At 42.0% G+C, this 20,232-nt stretch overlaps 1 protein-coding gene across 1 annotated transcript in view; it reads left to right on the plus strand.

The window, feature by feature from the left end:
• ARHGAP32 (Rho GTPase activating protein 32) overlaps positions 1-20,232 on the plus strand; it is a 188,281-nt gene that overhangs the window by 37,084 nt on the left and 130,965 nt on the right. The window contains exons 3-5 of the mRNA XM_059829798.1: positions 11,906-11,997; positions 13,080-13,121; positions 13,496-13,580. Coding sequence (XP_059685781.1) covers positions 11,906-11,997; positions 13,080-13,121; positions 13,496-13,580 — 219 coding nt within the window. The remainder of the gene's footprint in view (positions 1-11,905; positions 11,998-13,079; positions 13,122-13,495; positions 13,581-20,232) is intronic.

Raw genomic sequence — 20,232 nt, forward strand, 5'->3', positions numbered from 1 at the left:
AAACATCACCTTAAAGTTTGGAGCTTAGTTTTGTGCTGATGAAGGCTCTCAGGCTTTTGACTTGCCTGGGTTAGCAAGTCCTCTGTTAATCTTGCAGAAACTGTAGTATGTCTCCTCTATCCAGCACTCCGCAGCATTTTTATGTGAATCGCTGCAGCTTAGACTGTGTAGCAGATAGGTCACAGGGTGCTGTTTGTAACAAAGATAATGATGGGATAGAAGTGGGATTTCAGGTGGTGTGGACAATACAGGCCTTGATGAGAGACAAATGTTCCATACAGCACACCAAGCAGTCGTCAGGTTGTAATAATATTTTGGTCAAAACAGTTCTGGTCTGGCATTGTACCAGTAACCTATATTTCATTTTCAATTCCAATTCACATAACTTGTTTTCCTTGTTATTGCTGCATGAATCAAGTATTTTTTCCCCTTGTTAAGCTTTTGGCAAGGTATGATATTGTTGTGTATGGTTCTCTTGCTCCCTCTCCCTCTTGGTTAGAGAGTCACTTTTATTTCACAGGCTAACTCCCAGCATGAAGCTTGTCCCTGACAATCTTTGGAAATTGGGACAATCACTTAATTGGCACATTGGCTTCCATTTGGGTTTGCCAATTAAATGAGTTCAATTAAACCAGAATGGATACTGTATTTTTGGCAGTAAGTATTAATTTATAGCAATCATTTAATTTTCATGGGCGATGCTATAGAAGCAATTGTTTCTAGTTACATTTACTTTCTTCACAGTGTATACAGTCTTGCAGTACAGTCTTGATCCAGGAGAAAAAACCCTACGTTTTCTAAATTTCTGTTTTAAAACCTGTTTATGTGCAACATTTAGCAAAGAAGGAAGGATTTAGAATTTGCCAAGGCCGGATCAGTAAAGTTTGTTGTTCACCGTGATCACCAGTTTTATTGCAGCTGGATTTTTCATTTTGTGTATCTGTCTATTTCAAAGTGAATCCATTGCACATCAGTAAATACAGAGTCTTGCTAAGTGAAATGTTTGTGTCATGTATTTACACACCACTGCTAGTATTTGTTCTTTCATGGTCTTAGGGGATAACGACAACTAAAAAGATAAAGATGGCACTGGAGTGTAATGGCTAATTTTTTGAATGCTCCCAGTAGCCCTGTGCCAAATTACAGAAGCGTAGGTAGGCATAAACATGCATTAATGTACATTAGGCACTTAAGCCTGGGTTTACTAAGGCATTAGGGAGCTTGAGTGCCTCTGTTTATCATCCTGTGAGTAAACCTCTGGGCTCAGTGGTGTACGTGCTATCAGTAGCAGCTGTGCAGCAATTGCTTAGTCTGTGAATGACCAGTCTGAAAGTCTTGGGTTTTAGGTTATAGAATTTTAGGTTCAGACAGTTTCATATCCCACTATCTTTTATAATTATCACCTATTTTAGATTTGTTTGGGCTCAGACAAGCTGCCTGTTGGTGACAGCATGGTGATGCTGTTCTGATGGTTGATGCTGGTGTAATTAGCCCAGGTTATTCACCATTTTAATTTTGAGAGACAGTATGAGATGAGCTCTGAAGACTGGATTACATTGTCGTGACCCTCTGTCTCTTTTCCTCCCACCCTGTTCCAAAGATGATCTCTTTTATGCAAGTTTTGTTGTCGTAATATAAGAAATGCCCCATTTGTTTGAAATGTATTGATTTGGGTGATAAAACTTAGAATTTATTTATCTGTCAATCACTTTTCCCTAGTCTCAGCTACTTAAAAATAAGATGGAACATCCAGGAAAGGAAAGGAGTCTCTTATAAATAAGTGGTTGTTTTGGCTTGTTTTTTTTAAATCAGTATTCATTGCTTCTTAGTTACCATAATGCAAAAAAAGGATGGAACAGTTTTTGAAGGGTTGTTGATAGATTGCTCATCTATCCCCTTCCATTCCCCACCCCCAAGTTAGCCCCAAGAGACAAACAAAACATGTCAGACTATATATTGTCTTGCTGAAGGTTGTAGGCATTAATTTTTTTGCCATGATTCAACCTTCTTAATTATAAGGTGATGAATTATTCCCCGAAAACGTTGGTAATCTTTAGCCTGATTTTTTTATTTAAATCATTCCCCACGGATCTGCCTTGCTACATTTATTTTGGTCAGTGCTGCATCGGTGTAGGTCTGCATGATGTTTGTTGGTATTTGATCAAATACCGTGGTTGCTAGGGTGCAGATGATTTTGACTGCAAAACCCAATGTTTCTGCACCAGTAGTCTTAACAATTCATCCTTGCTTTAGGGTTGTTCCATGAAAATTTGTGATGGATGCTGTAGGGACTTGCTACAAGTCCTTTTTCCATCACGTAAGGCTTTAAATTGTTTCTCACCCTAGAAGGTAGTGTGTCTCATTTAGTTAATTTTCCTCAGCTAGCGTACGATCCATAGGATTGTGGTTGTGACCTGGTTATGTGAGGATGCGTGACCTCCTACGAGTAGACATCCGAGGTGGTTTGCACAGTTTCAGACTGAAAATCATCGCTGTTCTCTATAACATCAACAAGTTTATCGACTCCATGGTATCTGCGTGGGACTGGATGTGGTCTTCTGTGGAGCCAAAGTACACCAGGCTTCTCTATTGCAGAAATCTACTTTAAGAAGTTACTGTCTTTGACTCTTGTGTCCCACCTCCCATGCTACAGAGGACTGTCTCAGGACAGTTACGGTGAGAGAGTTTCTGGGGTGAAGAGTTGGGAAGTGAATCACTGAGCTAATCTCATTTAAAAATAATCCCCCAAAAAAGTTCAGCTTTCCTCTTTCTTTTAATCTGGATTGTTTCAGGGTCTTGTACTGTAGCCACTAAAACAGTTGCAGCTGCAATGAGAGGAAGTAGGAGAGAGTAGCCTGAGGCTGAAGGGTTGGGGTGGGAGTTTACAAAATTGGCTTTACCTCTTCAAGCCAGGCTATAGTGAAACTGTGCCCTCAGGCCAACGCTCCTCCTGACGTGCCTTCTATTTCAGAGAGTCTAAAAGAAGTTTTAGGGTCTGTGTGTTCTTGATTTGCTCTGTGGCTTGTACTGCAAGCAAATATTTTCAGCTTGAAAACATCTGAAGTTGCTCTTTGGCATGGTTGCAGAATCCAGAGTTTTAACTGTTGATTCTTGCTTTGTGGCACAGCATTTTCCCCTGTATTTGTAGGTGGCTACCTGACTGCACTTGGTTTCCTAGTCTGAACAGACAGTCTGACATGTTACAGTTGCACGCATGTGTAGGAATGTCTTCTTGATTTCTTTTGTTTTTTTTTCTCTGTGCACGTGTTTTTGTTTTTATACCTCAAATCTCTGGGTTTTTCCTTAAGTATTGACCTTTAGGGGGAAAAAAAAATCACTTGCTTTTAGCTAATAATTTTATGAATGCAAGAAAGCATCCTTGGAGGATGAAGATTCTCACCATCGGTTTCTGCAGAGTTCGTGTCCTTGGTGAGGTGAGGAAGAGGCTATCATTAACCTTCCCGATTTTGCTGACCACTAGCATGGAAAGACCTTTCTGCAGCTCTTGCAGCATACGTCAGGTGTCCTGTTCTGACCTCACCCGAGTGACCAGGTCCTTGCAGAGAGCACTGTCCCCTCAGATTTCCCAGTGTCAACGCCTGTGTCATCTTCCCTAACCTGGCTCAGAGAACTGGCTCCTTGAGGCTGAGCAGGGGGTTTGAGCAGTTGGTCAGGAAGGCAGATTTAAGGAATCCTGCCCAGTTATCGTGACCAGCGGCTGGAGGCCGCTTCCGTGGCTCGGCCAGAACAGGGTGTGTGATCACAGGCCAGGCTTTCCCGGATAACTCTTGAACAAAGTTAATGAACTGACTCTTTTGTTCTGTTGTTCAGAAGTTTATGGAAAGCTTATGGTATAAATTGCATGTTACAAGTAGACACATTCTTCACGTTACTGTGTTATTATAAGGGTTTGGAAAATTAGCGTATCAAATACCAGTTATGTATTTTATGCCATTGGAACCAGCTCTCTTTATAAACAAAAAGCTGAGTCCAGGCTGGCTTTACATGCATAAATGTTAGTTCACGTTAACTCTACTGCCTCAGATGTTTGTGTTAAATGCCAAGCTGCTCTTTTTTCCACCTTCCCAGTCTTTCTTCTGCTGCATTGGGAAAATTCTTCAGTTTCTAAGCCGATTTACACCTATAACATAATGTAACATAACATTGTTATTTGCATAATCACTGACTATGGCCAGGGGACTTACCAGAGTGGTATTTGCCAGTTTCAGGCTGAATTCATCTCTGTAGTTTTTTGTGTGATGAGAAATTGCTTTCTACCATAACAACCCAAAGCTCCACTTGTCCTTTTATAACTAAGCCATGATTAGGACTCCCTCCTCCCTCTGTGAAACCATAGACTGTAGAAATTGTGCATCAAACAGGGTCTGGGATTTTGGGGGTCTTTTTTTTTTTTTTTAGCCAACAAGGAACTGGAATAGAAGTGTTGCACTCATTGGATGTTCTCTTTTCTGTGGCTTTTTTCTAAAATTTATTTTGTAGGCTGTACAGAAGAAGAGCTCTAACGCTGGGTCTCTTTCCCACGCATATTGTATGTGAGATTTTTTGTTTTTAAAGAAAGTACATTCCTCAGCCAGTATGCTATTATGTGAGGCTATGTACTGTACCGCTGCAGCTCCCTGGGCTGAGATCTTTGTGAATGGTAATAAGGCGATCTCACTGCTGCTTCACTGTAGCAATGTCAAATCCAAATGTAAAGCTGCCAGGTAGTTATCATGCTAATGTTGTCCTCAGACCATTCATTTTTCCTTGATGCATCCATTTTTGTCTTTAAAACAAATGATAGCTGTGAAAGAAAATACAAGCGTGGGACTGTTTTGCTGGACATCACCGCCATCCTCGGGGTGCATTTGAGTCATCTGCAGAGAATCAGTGCAAGTCCGTGCATCTCTTTAAGCCTCACTTAGGAAATCTTGTCATGACATAAAATCAGTCTGCTTTAGAGGTGAATTTTGGTCACAGTTACAAACCTGCTTTGGCAGTATTGTTGTACAGCTGCCAAGCTGCTTGCTCTGTGGCTCGCCTTCCACTTACCAAATTAGCTGTTTTACATGTGGAGATGGTTTTACCCACGTATCTGTGAGCTAGCGATCTTTACTGGAAAACACAGTAGATGAATAGTAAAGAATTTGTTCTTTGTTCATTCCAGGCTGATCCTTTAAACTATGGTAAATGGATGCCCTGGACTAACTCCTCTATAATGCTAAGTCTCAGGAATGAGAGGTTTCCCTTAATTTGCCAGCTCATGGCAGTGCTTAGAAGTTTTTTTTTTTCTTTTTCTCATTTTTTCCCCCTTTGGAGGGGAAAAGCTGCGAGTAGAAAAAACACATCCTGTGTGGTCTTTTGAAAGAGAAGAATTCACTGTTAACCATGCCATGCAATAAGGACTGGCTAGAACAATTCAGCATTGACAGGGAATGTGGAAAATGGAATTAAAGTCCTAAACTCAAAAAATGATTCACATTAAAGTGTCGTCTTTATTGAATGCAGATTTCTTAGACGTGGGATTAAGAATGTGCATAGGCAGTACTCAGAGTTTCCCTGCTGGAAGCACTTGTCATTTTTTCACTGGCTTTCCTCTATCACATTTCTCATTTACCGCGAGCTTTTAAAGGCATCTCTGGCTGGGTAACTGTTTCCCCACATTCCACAATCCCCAAACTGAGAGCTAAATTAAAAAGTCAGTGCTACCTCTAATTACTCCAGCCGTTCTGGCCTTGAGCTATGCCTGCACATAAGCCAGTCCTTCAGCTATCCTTTGGCACGTCAGAAAAGCTGTTTCTTTTACCTTTGCAACAGGGATCAAGCAATTTGCACTAGGTAAGGAGCTAAGTGATGACTTAAAAAAAAAAAAAAAAACTTTTATAAAATTTGAAAGGTTCAACTGTTCCTCCTTCTGAAAAATATCTTTGTGCCTTTCTGGTGGATCTCAAAGCTGTTTCTTTGCACACGGTGGCTTGGATTGCTGTAATCAGAGTATGCTAGAGCCTTGCACTCTCAAAGGTAAGATTTATTTGATGCCTTGCTCCTTTCTGAGTGAGGCTGCGTCACCAGCTTCTGCAAATAAAGATGGGTACACAGGCCTCTTGGGTATGAGAACAGGAGCTTGTCCTTGGTTTGCAGCTTTGCATACACTCTCGGTGGTTATTAAATGTGCCAGTGCTGCGCTCTGCTGATCGGACCGTGAATAGCACGGATATTAATTCTTAAAATGGTCAACTGGGAGATGCAGAGTTGGAGGGGGAGTATTTGTTTTTTACTCCTGCGGTAAAGCTGCTGTAGTATAGTGAGCGGATATTTTTGTTTAAGCTGAGATTGTCGGACCTGGGTACGTAAACCAGATGCAATTGCTTTTTCATTTTAAATGTGTGCAAATAGCTCTGAAAAATGTAGCTGAAATGTGTTAAAGTGACACAAACATCCTATATAAAAGTACTTTGGAAACTCATTTGCATCCACTAAATGAATCAAAGGGAAGTGGTAATATGAAGAACTTGGCAAAAAACTTGCGTTTCCATCATATGGCCACTGTACCTCTGACATCTTTGGATGAATCTTGTATCTTCATCAATTACCATACATTTCTTGATTCAGAAAAGTGACCCAGTTAAAGCCTTCCTGTGCTTAGGTACATTTTAATCCTTTTAGGGATAGCACTTGGGCAGATAAACGCTGCAGAATTGAGACCTTTCATTTGCCGTTATTTGTCGTAGGTCGGACATGGTGACTTTCCATTTAGCGAAAGCATTTTTCCTTTGCTTTGTTGATTTATTTATTGTGGAGAACCAGGAGAGTTGTTAGAACATATAAAGTAAGAGTAGAGAGAGCTTTCTCTCCCTGGAGTACGTTAGTGGCTGTGGAGTATGAAGCTGAGTTGAACTGTGTTTATTCTTTCATTGTGCTTCAGGCTGACTCTTGAGCAGTAACTGGTGAAAGCCGGACGGTGCTAATGGAGCTGTCATCTTTTACTTCGTGGTGATCAGGGCATTTTTGTAGGACAGTTTCTTTTTAATGTGGCAAAGTAAGCTCTGCAAAGAAGTTGATGCCGAGCCAGCTTCGTGTAGCTAGTCGGTACCCAAGATTTGGAATAGCTGTTGATGTCCTTGTGCATAAACACCCACATCAGATACTGAACTGTGTAGATTGGCCGCTTCAGTTCATCCCCTCGCTCAAGTTAAGTAAACCGTTACCACAGAGTAATGACTTTTACTGAAACAACATTTCTGTTTCCTGCTGCTCTTTAGTGAAGAAGTAAAACTCTCATAAAGCGTTGGTTTTTTGGAAAGCCCTGGGTGGTGGGTTCCCCCCCCCCCCCCTTTTTTTTTTCCCCTCCAAGAAAATCAAGGGGAAGTGAAGTCGATGTAAAGGAAAGACTGTCATGGAAACCAGCTAGCATTTTGAATCAGCTCTGCCATTTTTGGAAACAAGGCCATGAGCTGAAAGAATCCAGAGCAATCTGGTCCCTCCAAACTGGTTTTGATGAGAGACTGACGGTAGGGAGATGCATAAATGTTACTGCCTGTCTAATAGTTAACCTTGCTTTGTGTTAACCTTGGGTAAGAGTAAATTTCCACCTTCAGAAATCCCGCTTGAATTGACTAGCCTTGGTACATGCTGACCTGTCAAGTCTTGTGTTGTATCCGTTCCTGTATGTGGTACCTCCTCAGGAGCTTTATAGTAGTATTGTGGAAAACCAGTTCACCAGGTACGGGATTCGTGGAGCTTGGTGGGGTTCCACTCTTTCTTCTCTTCTTGTGCATCTCGGTGTAAGTCTGTGGCAGTAGGAGGATGACCGTGGGTTTTTCAGAGGTTCAATATTCTCCCCTGTTGAGGATACCAAGGTAGAAACTTTATCACATCGTGTACACTGGACTGTTTTCTTCGATTTTACGTGTATTTTCAAATTGTGTTACGTTTCTGGATGTGAGGGAGACAGGTTGACATGTTTTCTGACAAATGCAGTGAGACTTTTTAGAAGAAAATCCTTTCATATTATGCAGTGGGGTTGTTAGGTATGAATTATTTATGACTAAGGTTTTGTGTGCTAGAGAGCACAAAGCTGAATTTTTCCAAATCATGTCTCTAAGTATAAAGACCAAAAATTTCAAACTTGCATGCTTAAAGCTACACACCCTGATTTGTGAGAGCTCTCAGATTCCCAAGGAGTTTAGCAGCAACACTTGAAAATTGCAAATAAAGTGATGTAGGTGCTTCAGGGGTCCTCCTGATACCTGCCGAGCAAACGGCTGTGACGATTTAAAAACGGAATGACCGTCCATCCAGGGGTGGGATAGGCAGACAGGTGATCTCCCAAAATTGCTGAGAGCAAACATTTTAGTGGGATCTACCTGCCTCGCATTCGATGTGTCTGTTATAAAATAGTGAAGTTCTCAAATACTGTCCCAACTGCTACTAATTTAAGTGTAGCCTTTAGCGGGCTTTTGGTAGGAGAATATCTTAGTTCAGGGGAGACTGGTGAAGTGGTGTTGCTCAAAAGCCTTCCACACTGAAATGTAAGGGGACTGAGGATCCCGGTAAAGTCACAGAATCACTAAGGTTGGAAAAGACCTGTAAGATCATCAAGTCCAACCACCAACCCAACCCCACCGTGCCCACTAAACCATGTCCCGCAGTGCCTCGTCCACACGTTCCTTGAACACCTCCAGGGATGGTGACTCCACCACCTCCCTGGGCAGCCTCTTCCAGTGTCAACAGACTGCATTCGAGGTCGAGTCCTAATTTGTTTACCAAGTTTCGGACCAAAGCAGATTGATACAGCAGTGACATTAAGCTGTGAAAATTGGACTAAATAATTTGCATAAATAGATTTGCTATGCAATTACTAGGTTTCCACAGAACAGCGATGCGTAGAAAAATAGGGAAGTGAGAAGCAACTGACGACGCTAGGTAGCTAATTTTCAGATGTAAATAATTCAACTGTTTCAAAATGATTTTTAAAATTAAATTACTGTGACACAAAGCACAAAAGATGGCAAATCTCATTTGGAGTGTTTTGTTTGTATTTTGAGAGGAGGGTAATCTAGGGTGACATTTTGCATGCCAGGTTTTGGATCAAAACAGGTACAAACTAGTGGTGAATAAAGTGTGCTCTTATGTTGCCATGTGTCTTTGGTTTAAATGGAAACTAGTGGTGCTTTATTTTGGAATAATATGGTTTCTAAAATTGCAGTAAGTTTCTTTTTTTGCTAATCTATCTATTTACCAAGTTTTTTCTGGTGTTAGATTTTAGCTTGCACAAGATCACCATTCTGCCCTTTTTCCTCAGCTGTGAGAGTTATGAGAGATTGCTGTTCTGCAGCAGAGTCCAAAGAGCTCGGGTCTAATTGGAAAAGCGACCCAAGTTAATTACTGTATTGCATCTCATTGTAGTCCGTTTAAACGGATACATGCTGTTGGAAATGGGAGAGGCAGATATCTCCTTCCAGCACGATTTGGACATAACTCAACTGGGAAGAAGAGGATAATACAACTTTTTCAAAGAGAGATGCTGGCATTTAAGTCTCCTGGAGGTGTGAGTTTTGCCTACGCTGCTTTGAGTCAGATCCAGGGTAGTCTCTACCCACTGCTGCAAACTGGCTTGAAGCCCATGTTTTTCTGTCAGATTTTGTTTATCCATTTTTATATCCCACCAGCTTCTACTGCTGATGGAGAAGAAAAATTATTTTTCTTCCCACAGAAATTCTGTTCCTTAGAAAATTAAGGCAAGCACATCCAGCTTTGCCTAAAAGCAGCTTATAGGAATGGCACATTTATTACTGTAATTAGTTATTTTCTTATGTAAAAGACCTGTAAGGTTTATTAAATTGGTGATCCTCTTAACGTTGAAGTTAACAATGAGACTCTCGAGTGTCCTATTACATACTGAAGTAATTGTGTGCTTAGGAACAGTCAGTCAGCCAAGGATAGGTTTATTTAAGGGTATAAATATTGTCCTTGTTTTTCTTCAGTGAGTGGGTGTGCATGTTCTGTACAGCTGTGGGACAACGGAGTTAAAGGCATTGCTTCTGTTCAGGGCTGTCAAAGGCGCAACTGGGAGAGTGAGCGTCCTGGCTACAAATTTATTCAGTAATGTTGAAAGCGGGGAGCTCCCTTATAATAGCTGCAGCATCCCTTTTCCAAGGGCAGTGCTGGAAATAACAGGAATTTGTCTGGGTGCAGAGAACGTGCTCTACTCAAGTCCTTCATAAGCCGCAGTGATGTTGGTTGGATGAATGCACCTGCCTACGATGTACGTCTGCATCTGAGCCGGGGTCTTCCTGGGTTCCCTGTATCAAGGGAGATAATAGATACTCCTGCAACGTGGTTGTCTGAAATAGGTGAAATGGACCCGAAGTGCCTGCTTATCTCTGGTGACTATAAAAGTAGCCTCGGGTAGATAACACAGTCGTAGCTGCGCACCTCGCGCGTGTCTGGAGTTGAATGAGATGAATCACTCCCTCTAGCTCTGTTGCTGGTAGTTAATGAATATAGGCATGGTGAATGGTTTTGACGTATTTACTGCAGCTCTATGTGATGTGCTGAAGCACATGTAAATTTGGCCCCTGTCAAGCTAAAATGAGAGCTTTAGGGAGGGGGATAAGAAAGATTCCCCCATTGTTCGTCCCATATGTGGGCTGCCAGCTTGAATTGGAATTGTCTGACTGCAGAGTTTTGGGGGCGAGGACCAAGTTGTTTCCGTATTTTACACTGCAGCCTACAACTGTATTCTGTTATATGTAACAGCTTTTGGACGGACCGTCGCTGTTGAGAGAACTTTTGGTGGACCAGCTTAGAAGCATTGGTAGCGCTCTGGATCAAGGAAGTCATCTGTCTACTCCTGTCATTAGAAAGTGGATTTGATGTAATTCTTTTTTTGTTCCAGGCCTGTAAGAGAAGGAATACTGAAGTGCCTCTCTTCTTCTTGCTTGAGCATTCAGTATTTTGGACATTATTCGTGTTTTGTAGTGCACTGTATGACGCAGAAAAAAGCTCATTTACTGGTCTCACCCACATCACTAATGAGCTATCTCTGGCCAACGTCAGGGACCATGTTTTTCTCCTTCTGCTCTGTGAAGTCTGTGCTGATCTTCCTGTTTGACCACTGCTCCCTTCGTAAAAGCCTCACCTAAAACCCCTCATTCCTCTCGAGCTTAGGGCTTGGTACAGCACAGCGAGAGAAACGCGTGATACTGAGCGTTGCAGAGTCCCCGGTGACGGTGACTGTTACCCTAGCCGAGCTCCTGGCTTACGAAAAAGCAGCTGGAGGAGGGAGAGGATGGGAAAGCACGACAGAACAAATGAAAGAGGGAATTTGGAGTTCTGGCCTCACTAAAGTAAATGAATTTTAGTGATTAAGGAATTTTAATATGTTCATGCACTTATACCAATAGCTTCAAACATCCTTTTTAAAAGCTCCCCTCCCACGTATAAGCAGCTCTGTCATTAATTTGATTTTCCACTGTTGGAGCTCTCCAGCTTCTTCTGGTGCCTCTGCCTGAATCGAAGTGCACAGATGTTTGGAAAATCAGGTACTTAATGAGGAGTCTAAGTATGGAGTTTAGGAATGTGTGTTAGACTCCTACCTCTGAAAATCTCCTCTTTAGAAACCAGAAGTAGTAATGAATAAAATACTGGCTCTCACAGTTATTACTAAGAATTAGCAAGGCTCTGCAACGTGATACAGGAAGAGATAATCGCATACTAGATCGTAATCCTGAGGTTCAGTTTTCCTTGTTAAAAAGGCTGAAGCACAGTTTCTAGCACATAGGAGATTTCAGCTGTGTTTGTACGTGTATGTAAAAATATGTGGGCTGCTGCTTAGAGGCGGTAATCTGTAGCATGCAGTCAGATTTTAAGTTCCTTGCTTTTTCTTTCTTCTTTTTTGCAGGCAAGAGGTGCAGATATCCCTGACATTCCAGGGGAGCTGCCGCTCCGGACCTGTGGCAGCACAGCAAGTATGAAAGTGAAGAATGTGAAAAAGTAAGAGCGGTGTTCTTTGATTTTCCTGTCTTTGCTGGGCTTCTGGTTTTGATAATCTGGGTTTTAGCTATTGTGCTGCAGTACAACTAGGGCATTTGGCAACAATTTTTGATAGTATCTTCATCCAAGGGACTGAAATCCATACGAAACAAAGTAAATCATAGCTAATGTAGTCTAAAACTGGGGACGTGAGGAGTTTTGTTGGCGCTCTCACCTGTTTCTGGCCATAAAAGCAAAGCTTATTGGAGTTTTGAACCTCACTGTTACTGTATTTTTAAATTTTTGTGATTTCTTCCTGAAACTAATTAATTAAAAAAAAAATAATAACATATGTATAAAAAAACCCGAAAAGAAGCCCAGGCAATGTATAAATGAGATCCTTTTCCCTGTCTCGCTATGCTCTGGGAAGCTAAGCCAGGACAAGTGGGTGGCTTAGATATATTTGTTACTTGATTTTTTTTCTCTTTTCCTTTTTTTTGTATCCTGCCCTGTACTTCTTCATTTGAAGGGGTCTTGCACAGTTTTTCCTTTTTTAGGGGTATTTTCTCTTCTCTGATCTCCCAGATTTTTTTTTCTGTGGGCTTACACTATCTTCCTCTCATTCTCTCCTAGAGAATGTAAACCAACTTACTATGCTTGCAGCTAAGGTTTCAAACCTCTAACCTGCAAGGGGGATCAGAAGCAATCAATATTACTTGACTTGTCTTTGCTAAGAATGCTGACTCGAGGACCAGAGCTCCCCGATATTGATTGATCTGTGCATTCAGATCACCTTCTGTAGTGCTCTGATGCTGTAAGGGAAATGGCTCTTTGTTCTAGTGCTGAGCAGCCAGATGCTGCATCTCACTTCCCACTTATATTCCCGTGGGAAGAGAGAGCTAGATAATGACAATCTCATTGGCTCACCACCAGAAATATCTATAGGAGTCTATAATAGCTTCAGCAGAAGCAAGAGCATGTTGCAGAGCCAGAGGATCTCCCCGTCAGCCATCATTGTAACTGGAGACACTTGGGAATAATTATGCCTCACTTTTGAATTTTAAAAAGGCAAGAGATAAATAGCGTTTGTTCTGCACCCTCAGATACATCAACCCGGGACTGATGGGCTGTGATGCCTTTCACAGGTAAAGTTTTGCTTTCCTATGTGTCTCGTGTAAGGCTGTTTATCTGCACTGCAAAAATGCATTTGTAAAGGTAGAGCGGCTTGTCCCTGCACCATTTCTTAAAGATGTGGGCGTTGGTGTTGATGAAGTGCCACACAGTTCTTTAAGGATGCAATGATAAAAGCCACTTTGCAATTTAGTTTTCCTTTCTCATTCAATTCCTTTCTCCACTGTTTTGGTGCATCACATCAGCAAACCCCTCTGTTCCCTTGGCTTTAGGATGAGAAAGTCGTCATTATTTTCTATCAGTAACTGCATTTTCTAACAGTGCTTGGTGCTGAGCGTTGTTTCAGTGATCTGCATCTATCTTACGGTGCGCTTTTGATGTGCTTCAGGTTATCCTTTACAAAGGGTCATTTCCCGAAGATGGCCGAATGTGCACATTTCCATTACGAAAACGTGGACTTTGGCAACATACAGGTGAGTTTCAGATTTCTTTTACGTACAAAACATCATTGTGTTTGGCTGCCTACTAACCTGGTGGGGGAGGCGGTAGAGGGACCTCCACTGAGGTTTGTTTAGTTTGTTGCGAAATGTTTAGTGATAAGAAGTTAAAGCAACAGGGTTTCTTTATTTGGAATTGCTTCCGTGTGCTGGGCCAGAATCTGTCCTCAGCCATGGGGCCACCCCTTTGAGGCTGGAGGTGGTTTTATTTCCACTGGATTGGACTGATGTCAGTGTTTTAAGACTGCATCAAACATTCGTTATTGAGTCATCTGTAATAACTGCATGCATATTTTTAGCTTGTGTGTGTGTATCTTTAAACAATTGAGTGAACATATTTATGTAAATATAAATAATTCAAATTTATCCCTTTTCTTCATGTTATCTTAGCTCTGCATTGTGCATTGCAGCAGCTGTGTCATCAGAATACAAGAAATTGCTAGTCAGCCCGAGTTGCCTTTCTAGAAGTGTGCAGGCTTCACTCCTTTGTGATCCATCCATCAGAAATATAGGCAGAAGCATTTTTCATTGAGCAGCACCAGGGAGGGCTGAGAACCAAGCATCCCTGCTAGTTTCTCATAAACAGGGCACATCTTGTTCTGCACTTAGAGAAGCGGGAATGCCTCCAGCATCTGCCAGCCTTGTAGCCAAAAAGAGGTTACAACCTTTTCATTTGTAAAACATTTCCTGTAATACAGAGTGAATTATTTACAGCCTTTCATGTTTTTGTACTTGACAGTTTTGCAAGCAGAATTATGCATCCGTTTTTTTCTGTCTCTGTAAAATTCCAACTGAGAAGGAGTTTGGGTCCCATTCAGGGATCGTATCTACTATTATTTGCACTTAGTGGCTCTAAGTAGGTCCATTCGACCGAGCATGGGATGTATGTGTTTTGGCAGACACACACACACAAAGGCAGAGCAAGTTAGACAAAATAGTGGGTACCAGAGGACACCAATGCAAAAAGCTCAGTTCTCAGCGTGGGCTCTGGAAGATGGGCTGCTGATGCAGAGAGGAGCAGTCCTCAGTCTTCTGAAGTAAATCTGTGTTTCTTTATTTTCAGTTTCTGTGTATAGGAATAGTGTGACTAATCTACGTCGCTAATTTTTGTCTCCTGGTGATTTTCTGAGTTGACACCAGTAATTTTTCAGTCATTTCAGAGGGGGGGTTTATGTTGGAGTAGGTGTTGAGCAGGTTTCTGTACATACAGAAATGATTTTTGCATCGTGCGGTCCTCTGAGTTTTCCTTTCCATCGTTCAGAGATATTCAGCACAAATTGCAAGCTAGAGATTACAACCTTTGCATAGCACTAGTTTTTAAAGCATTTTGAAGACAATTTAATTCTTTTGCAGGTTTAAGCAGTTCGTGGAATGTTTTAAGGATGGCAGGGTGTACTTGTAGGGTTGATACACTGAGATTTTTGTGTTTGTAAGAGGGAGAAGCACAATCAGACAGTACATTCTTTACAGATTTTCTTCATGTTGTTCTGCCGACAAACCTGAAGCATGTTCTGGTGGGAAGCTTCCACAAGCAGGAGCTGGTCCAGCACTCGTTTTTGTGGTGCCGTTCCTGCACCTACGTAAGCTTTCCATGCTCCTGCTGAGTTGTCCTCTGTGTTGTGCCCTCTGGCACCAGCAGAACACCAACCCCTGTAACCAGAGGAGTGGTCTGGCTGGAAAACAACAACCAGGGAAGGATAGCCCAGGAAGAAAAAGTAGTATTGGCTGTTCAGCCGTGTCCAGCCCCTGAGCTGTTTTCTCTCACAGTGTCTGTGTTGTGAAGCCGGGAGGAGAACGGTGGACGACGGAGGCATGGGAGGCACTGCCATAAAAGTGTGGTTGTGTGTGTGCTGGTGGGGTCAATTCTCTGTTTCTACCGCTGCTACCTATGGCAAAACGTACACGCTTATATATTTGTGTACCTGAAGCAAAACGTGCTTAAATAAGGTGAATCAGGCCCTAAGTACCAGTTCCGTGCCCCTTGTCCCTTCCTTTTTCTAAGCAAGATTTATGTTAGATCCCCGTGGTGTAATGACTTTTTTATGTGGATAGAAATACCTTAAGAACAGAGCTTTGCTCCTGAAATACAAAAGGGTAGGGCAGTATTTCCTTAATAGAAGACCAGTATTAATGGTAAAATAAATGAAAGCTATTAATATAACAGCAGTATTAGTTTGCAGACTTAAAAATAGGTTCACGTAGGGCTCATGCATTTTAATCGAGTGGCATTCATTGGTGGCTCCTTTGTGATAACAAGGTAGATTAGAGAATAGCAGTAGGCTGAAGTGACTTGTAAATGACAGCTTGGCACCTAATAGCGAATTACCAAGTTGCATCTGAGGAGTAGTGGGTGTAAACTCCTTTCAAAATCTATTCACTGTTAAAAATTTGCATAGTAGAAATGCAGTATTATCTGGCTGTGTCAGAAATTGTGTAATGCTGTCTATTAACAGCCTGGCCAAATTTCAGATTGTTTTGTAACGTTTTTGTCACTTATAATACGGTCTCATGGTGCAATCAGTATTAATATCTTGGCATTTCACCTCATGAGATCGTTTTAAATTAACTTTCTGAGATGTATAAAAAAGGATTTGTTCTCTTCTTATCCTAGCACCATGCTAACGTAACTAGGTGCATTTTGGGATGCTTTTCTCTCAGAAATGTTCTGCTATACTGCTTTCAACAGCAACGTATTTTAACCTTATCTGCGTCTGGCCAGCAAGACACACATTGCATCAGCAGGAAATTGCTGATTTATCAGACAAAGGTAGTTGATGTCAAAGCTGTAGTTATAGAATGGGCTTTACAGATTGCATCGGTGCCAGAAATTCACTGGTATTTTGCTGAAATACCTTACATTTATGACCGCATTTATTTTTTAAGGCTGTATCATTGATTTTTAATTTCACCATGAAAAGCCAAGTTCTGCATAATAGATTTATTTTAGTCTAACATTGGATAAATGTTTAGGAGTCTCGTTAGCAGGAGCAGAACTGTGGTTCAGCCTTGCTATGGTCTGTGTCTCCCAAACGAGAGGTTATTAGGCCATGGCTGGATTGTGATTACTTGGCACCGGTTAGGTCGGTTCTGCTGACTTCCTTCTCTCTTAAGCTCTGCTGCCTTTCCACAGTTCTTGGCTGCCTGTGATGCCTCTCCTCCCTCTAGAACGTCAAAACTCAATTCGTTAATATACAGAGCAAACATTGCTTGCACACACATTGCCGTACAGGGCATCTTAGTGTTCAGTTAGGCACTGAAGGATGGAGTTGGAAGTCCTCAGCATCTCCTCCAGGTCTTACGTTAAAGCAGAAGGGCTCACCGCGCGTTTAACTTCAGAAGTGTCTAAATCATCCCAATGTAACTTGAAATAATAGGTTCACAGTCGGTTTCTAAGGCAGCCTATTAAATGTAAGCATGATTTCAGGGTCTGCTAGTTGGAAAAGCCTCCTTCTTAGGGGCTTGGGTTGTTCCAGCACCGTGCAGTGTACTGCAGGTAGCTGAACTAACACGGAAAGAGTTAATCTGTACACAGTAAACAGCGCAGCAGCTTCCAGACGCTTTTTTGAGTTGAAGTTCAATGCATGAGCATGGTGCTCAGCCCAGGCTAATTTGATTGCGTGTTCCAGGTTTTGTTTTTCAGCTGTAGAGCTGCTCAAGGTAACTCATTCACACGTAATTTGAGTATCACAGTACAGCAGTTGTGTCACATAGTCTCACTGCCTTTTGAGCTTTAGGGCTTGTTAATACATAGGAATTGAACTATTTCAACAAAACCTCTGTATCACTAAGTTATACAAAAGTAGAATGATTCCCCCCCTAACATGGTGTAAATGTGATTTTACTTTACTTAGTGCAGTGTGCCATTAATATAAATGGGAGAAATAGTGATTAGATATTCCGTAAATATCTTTACTTCCTGCCAGAAATAAAGACTTTGTTCTTCACTTGAAAGGACTAAGAAATTATCTTTAGTTGAGTAGGTTTTAGTAATGGAATATGGAGAGCTGATCAGCTCTGCACTTCCCAGATAATATTCTTTGCTCCCTGAAAAACCCATTGCTAAAGGAGAGACAGCGCTGTAATGCCCATTCCTATCGCTTCAGCAATCTTGCACTTGACAGATTCACCCCTTCAGACAGCATGGTCTCTGTCTCCCTCTATTTGCGTTATGTGGCTGCCTTCTAAAAATAAACCCTTGTCGGAACAGGATTGGATTACGGTGCATGGAAGATCCTCTCCTTATCTGTTAAGCCTTGGCACTGCAAGTGGTAGGAGCACGTTATCAGTGGTAAAGGAAGTATTTGAACCAGAATCACTTCCGCCTGCCGAGGCATCAGCTGCCAGGAATTCCTGTTAGGAACTCAGCAGTATTGTTTGCTGTTCGAATGCCTTTGGCAAGCTGCAGCCTTCCAGCCAAGATGATGGGCTGCCTTTCAATGGTGGCTGTGGTTTGCGCCTCTAATTGTATTTTTCTGGTGTGTTTTAGGAGTTAGAAGCATTGGAAAGAGCAGTTGAGTTCTTCTTGTGCCTTGTCTCAGCAAAGCCTGTTGAGAAAATATTTTTCGGGGTCATCTTTCTTTGGTTTGCCTTTTTTCTTTTATTTAAAATTATTCCAGGGAAGGGGGTGCAGAGGGGAAGCGTGCTTGTGAAGGTGTCTCTGTTAATTATACAGTACATTTTTTTCCTGAGATGGATTGCAAAGGGAACAAAAATGGTAAAGCCTGGCCAGATGCCCTCCTCTGGAGTTAACTGTGGGAGAGTTTAAGATGGTTCTGCCACAGCTAAAAGCAGCCCTCTACATAGATCAGCTAGAAACAACAGGAATGGAGGCATGCTCCCTGATCCGTGTCTGCGCAAAGTCGGACAGCTTAGCTCGAATCTCCTTCCATCAGTGATTTTTAAACTAAGCCTGCTGACTGCCTTCAGTGTAGGAGGGCTTGTTCGTTCTCCCAGCTCTTCTGTGGGCATGATAATTTTCAGTATCTTGGCAGTCGTGAGCAGCTACAGGCTGTAGTGTCTTCATTTATTCCGCTCATTTGCAAAGTGTTTAAAAAGAAAAAAATATTTGCTTTAAAAAGCGAAACGTGAAACAGCAGTCCCCCTGCCCCAATCTCTTTTAAAAGATGGAAATACATGGTAAAAAACTGGCCTGAATTTTGCTGTGTATTGGTGCTATGAAAGACAATTTTGCTGGGTTTTGCTTTGTCTTTACAAATATGTGAGTGGTTATGACACATGTACACATATTGCGTATGAAGTGGTGCTCCCTTTCAGCCTTTCATCTCTGGATGCTCTTAATCTCCCCCCAAAATGACTTTGCCGTATTCTGACACGTTACGTTCCCCGTCCTTAGACCAAGGCCTTCCCCTCCCGTGCCCCATCTTTTCTGTATGGTTTCTTTACTGTTGCCTTCTAAAGTGGTAAGGGGAGATGTTGCAAGGGCTGCTTTAAGGACGTGGGTACATAAAAACAACTATGTTCATAGTGTAGGTGGAAACTGCTTCTATTAACTTAATAATTCCAGCCACAACTCCCTGAAAATTGGCACAGCCTCCTGCCAAGATCAACAGTGTTTTAAAATTTGGAGTCTCTAGGCCAAGCTTCTCCGTGCCAAAAAAGTTAGGAAAATATTCGAGTAAGTTCACCTCAGTTTTTGGATTCTTTTTATTTCCCAGTCTTGCATCCAACTTGCCACTAACTCCTCAGAAAAATTCTTCCCTGGAACAAGATCACACCTGTGAAATTCCAGCTTGCTTGGTTTTCTTCCAGTGAAACGGGGAGAAATCCAACATGGGTTTTATAGTGGAAGGGTGACTTCGAGTATGGAGAGAGCGTCTCTCCATGGAACTTTACTATTGCTGCTTGCATGTTTACTACTTGTTTTACAGTTGTTGCTCGCTGTAGATAAAGCTATCAGCCTTATTAGTGATCCAGCTTTAACGGGCAGGATTCATGTAAATTGTCTACCAGTTATTAAAGCCCGCTCAGAACGCTGGCAGGATAGAACTTCAAGGCTAAGCAGGTCCTTCGGCGGACCCCGTGGGCATCGTTTTGCTGAAGGTGTTGGCGATCCCCTGAAGGAAGAGGGGGGATTGCCGATGGGGGGGACACGACGTGCTCAGAGGAGCTTGTTGGTAAGGAGAGCTGGCTCGCTGGCTCTCAGAGGAGCGCGCGCACGCGTGCGCCTTCGGAGAAGTAACGCTGAAATGTATGTGGACAGCCAGCTTCAGCCTGCTGTGGGCTTGTGCTCATCTTCCCTTGTGGCTTTAGCGGCTGAGTCATTCTTAAAGCACATTACACGCTTTGCTCTCACCTTTCTCCCTTTGACTGGCAGTTACTGGAATCGATCTTGTATAAATGTTTATCTTTTCTTATAAAGTAAAAGGTAATTTGTCTGACATTTATCAACTGGCTGGTTATTGAATTGCCTGTCATGGAGAGGGAAGTATTTTTCCGTTCGTATTTATTTAGATTAGCTCTGTCTGATTCCGTGTGTGTCCTTTATTTTAAGCTGATCGTCTAGGTATATAAACAGAAGGGTAGACTATAACCCACAAATGATTGTTAAAAGCAAATGAGATTTTACCTGTTGATTCAGTTGAACAGGTATTTCTGCTTTTTTTCCGTT

The sequence above is a fragment of the Gavia stellata genome, chromosome 26 (assembly GCF_030936135.1).
Source record: "Gavia stellata isolate bGavSte3 chromosome 26, bGavSte3.hap2, whole genome shotgun sequence".
In the NCBI taxonomy this organism is placed as follows: Eukaryota; Metazoa; Chordata; class Aves; order Gaviiformes; family Gaviidae; genus Gavia; species Gavia stellata.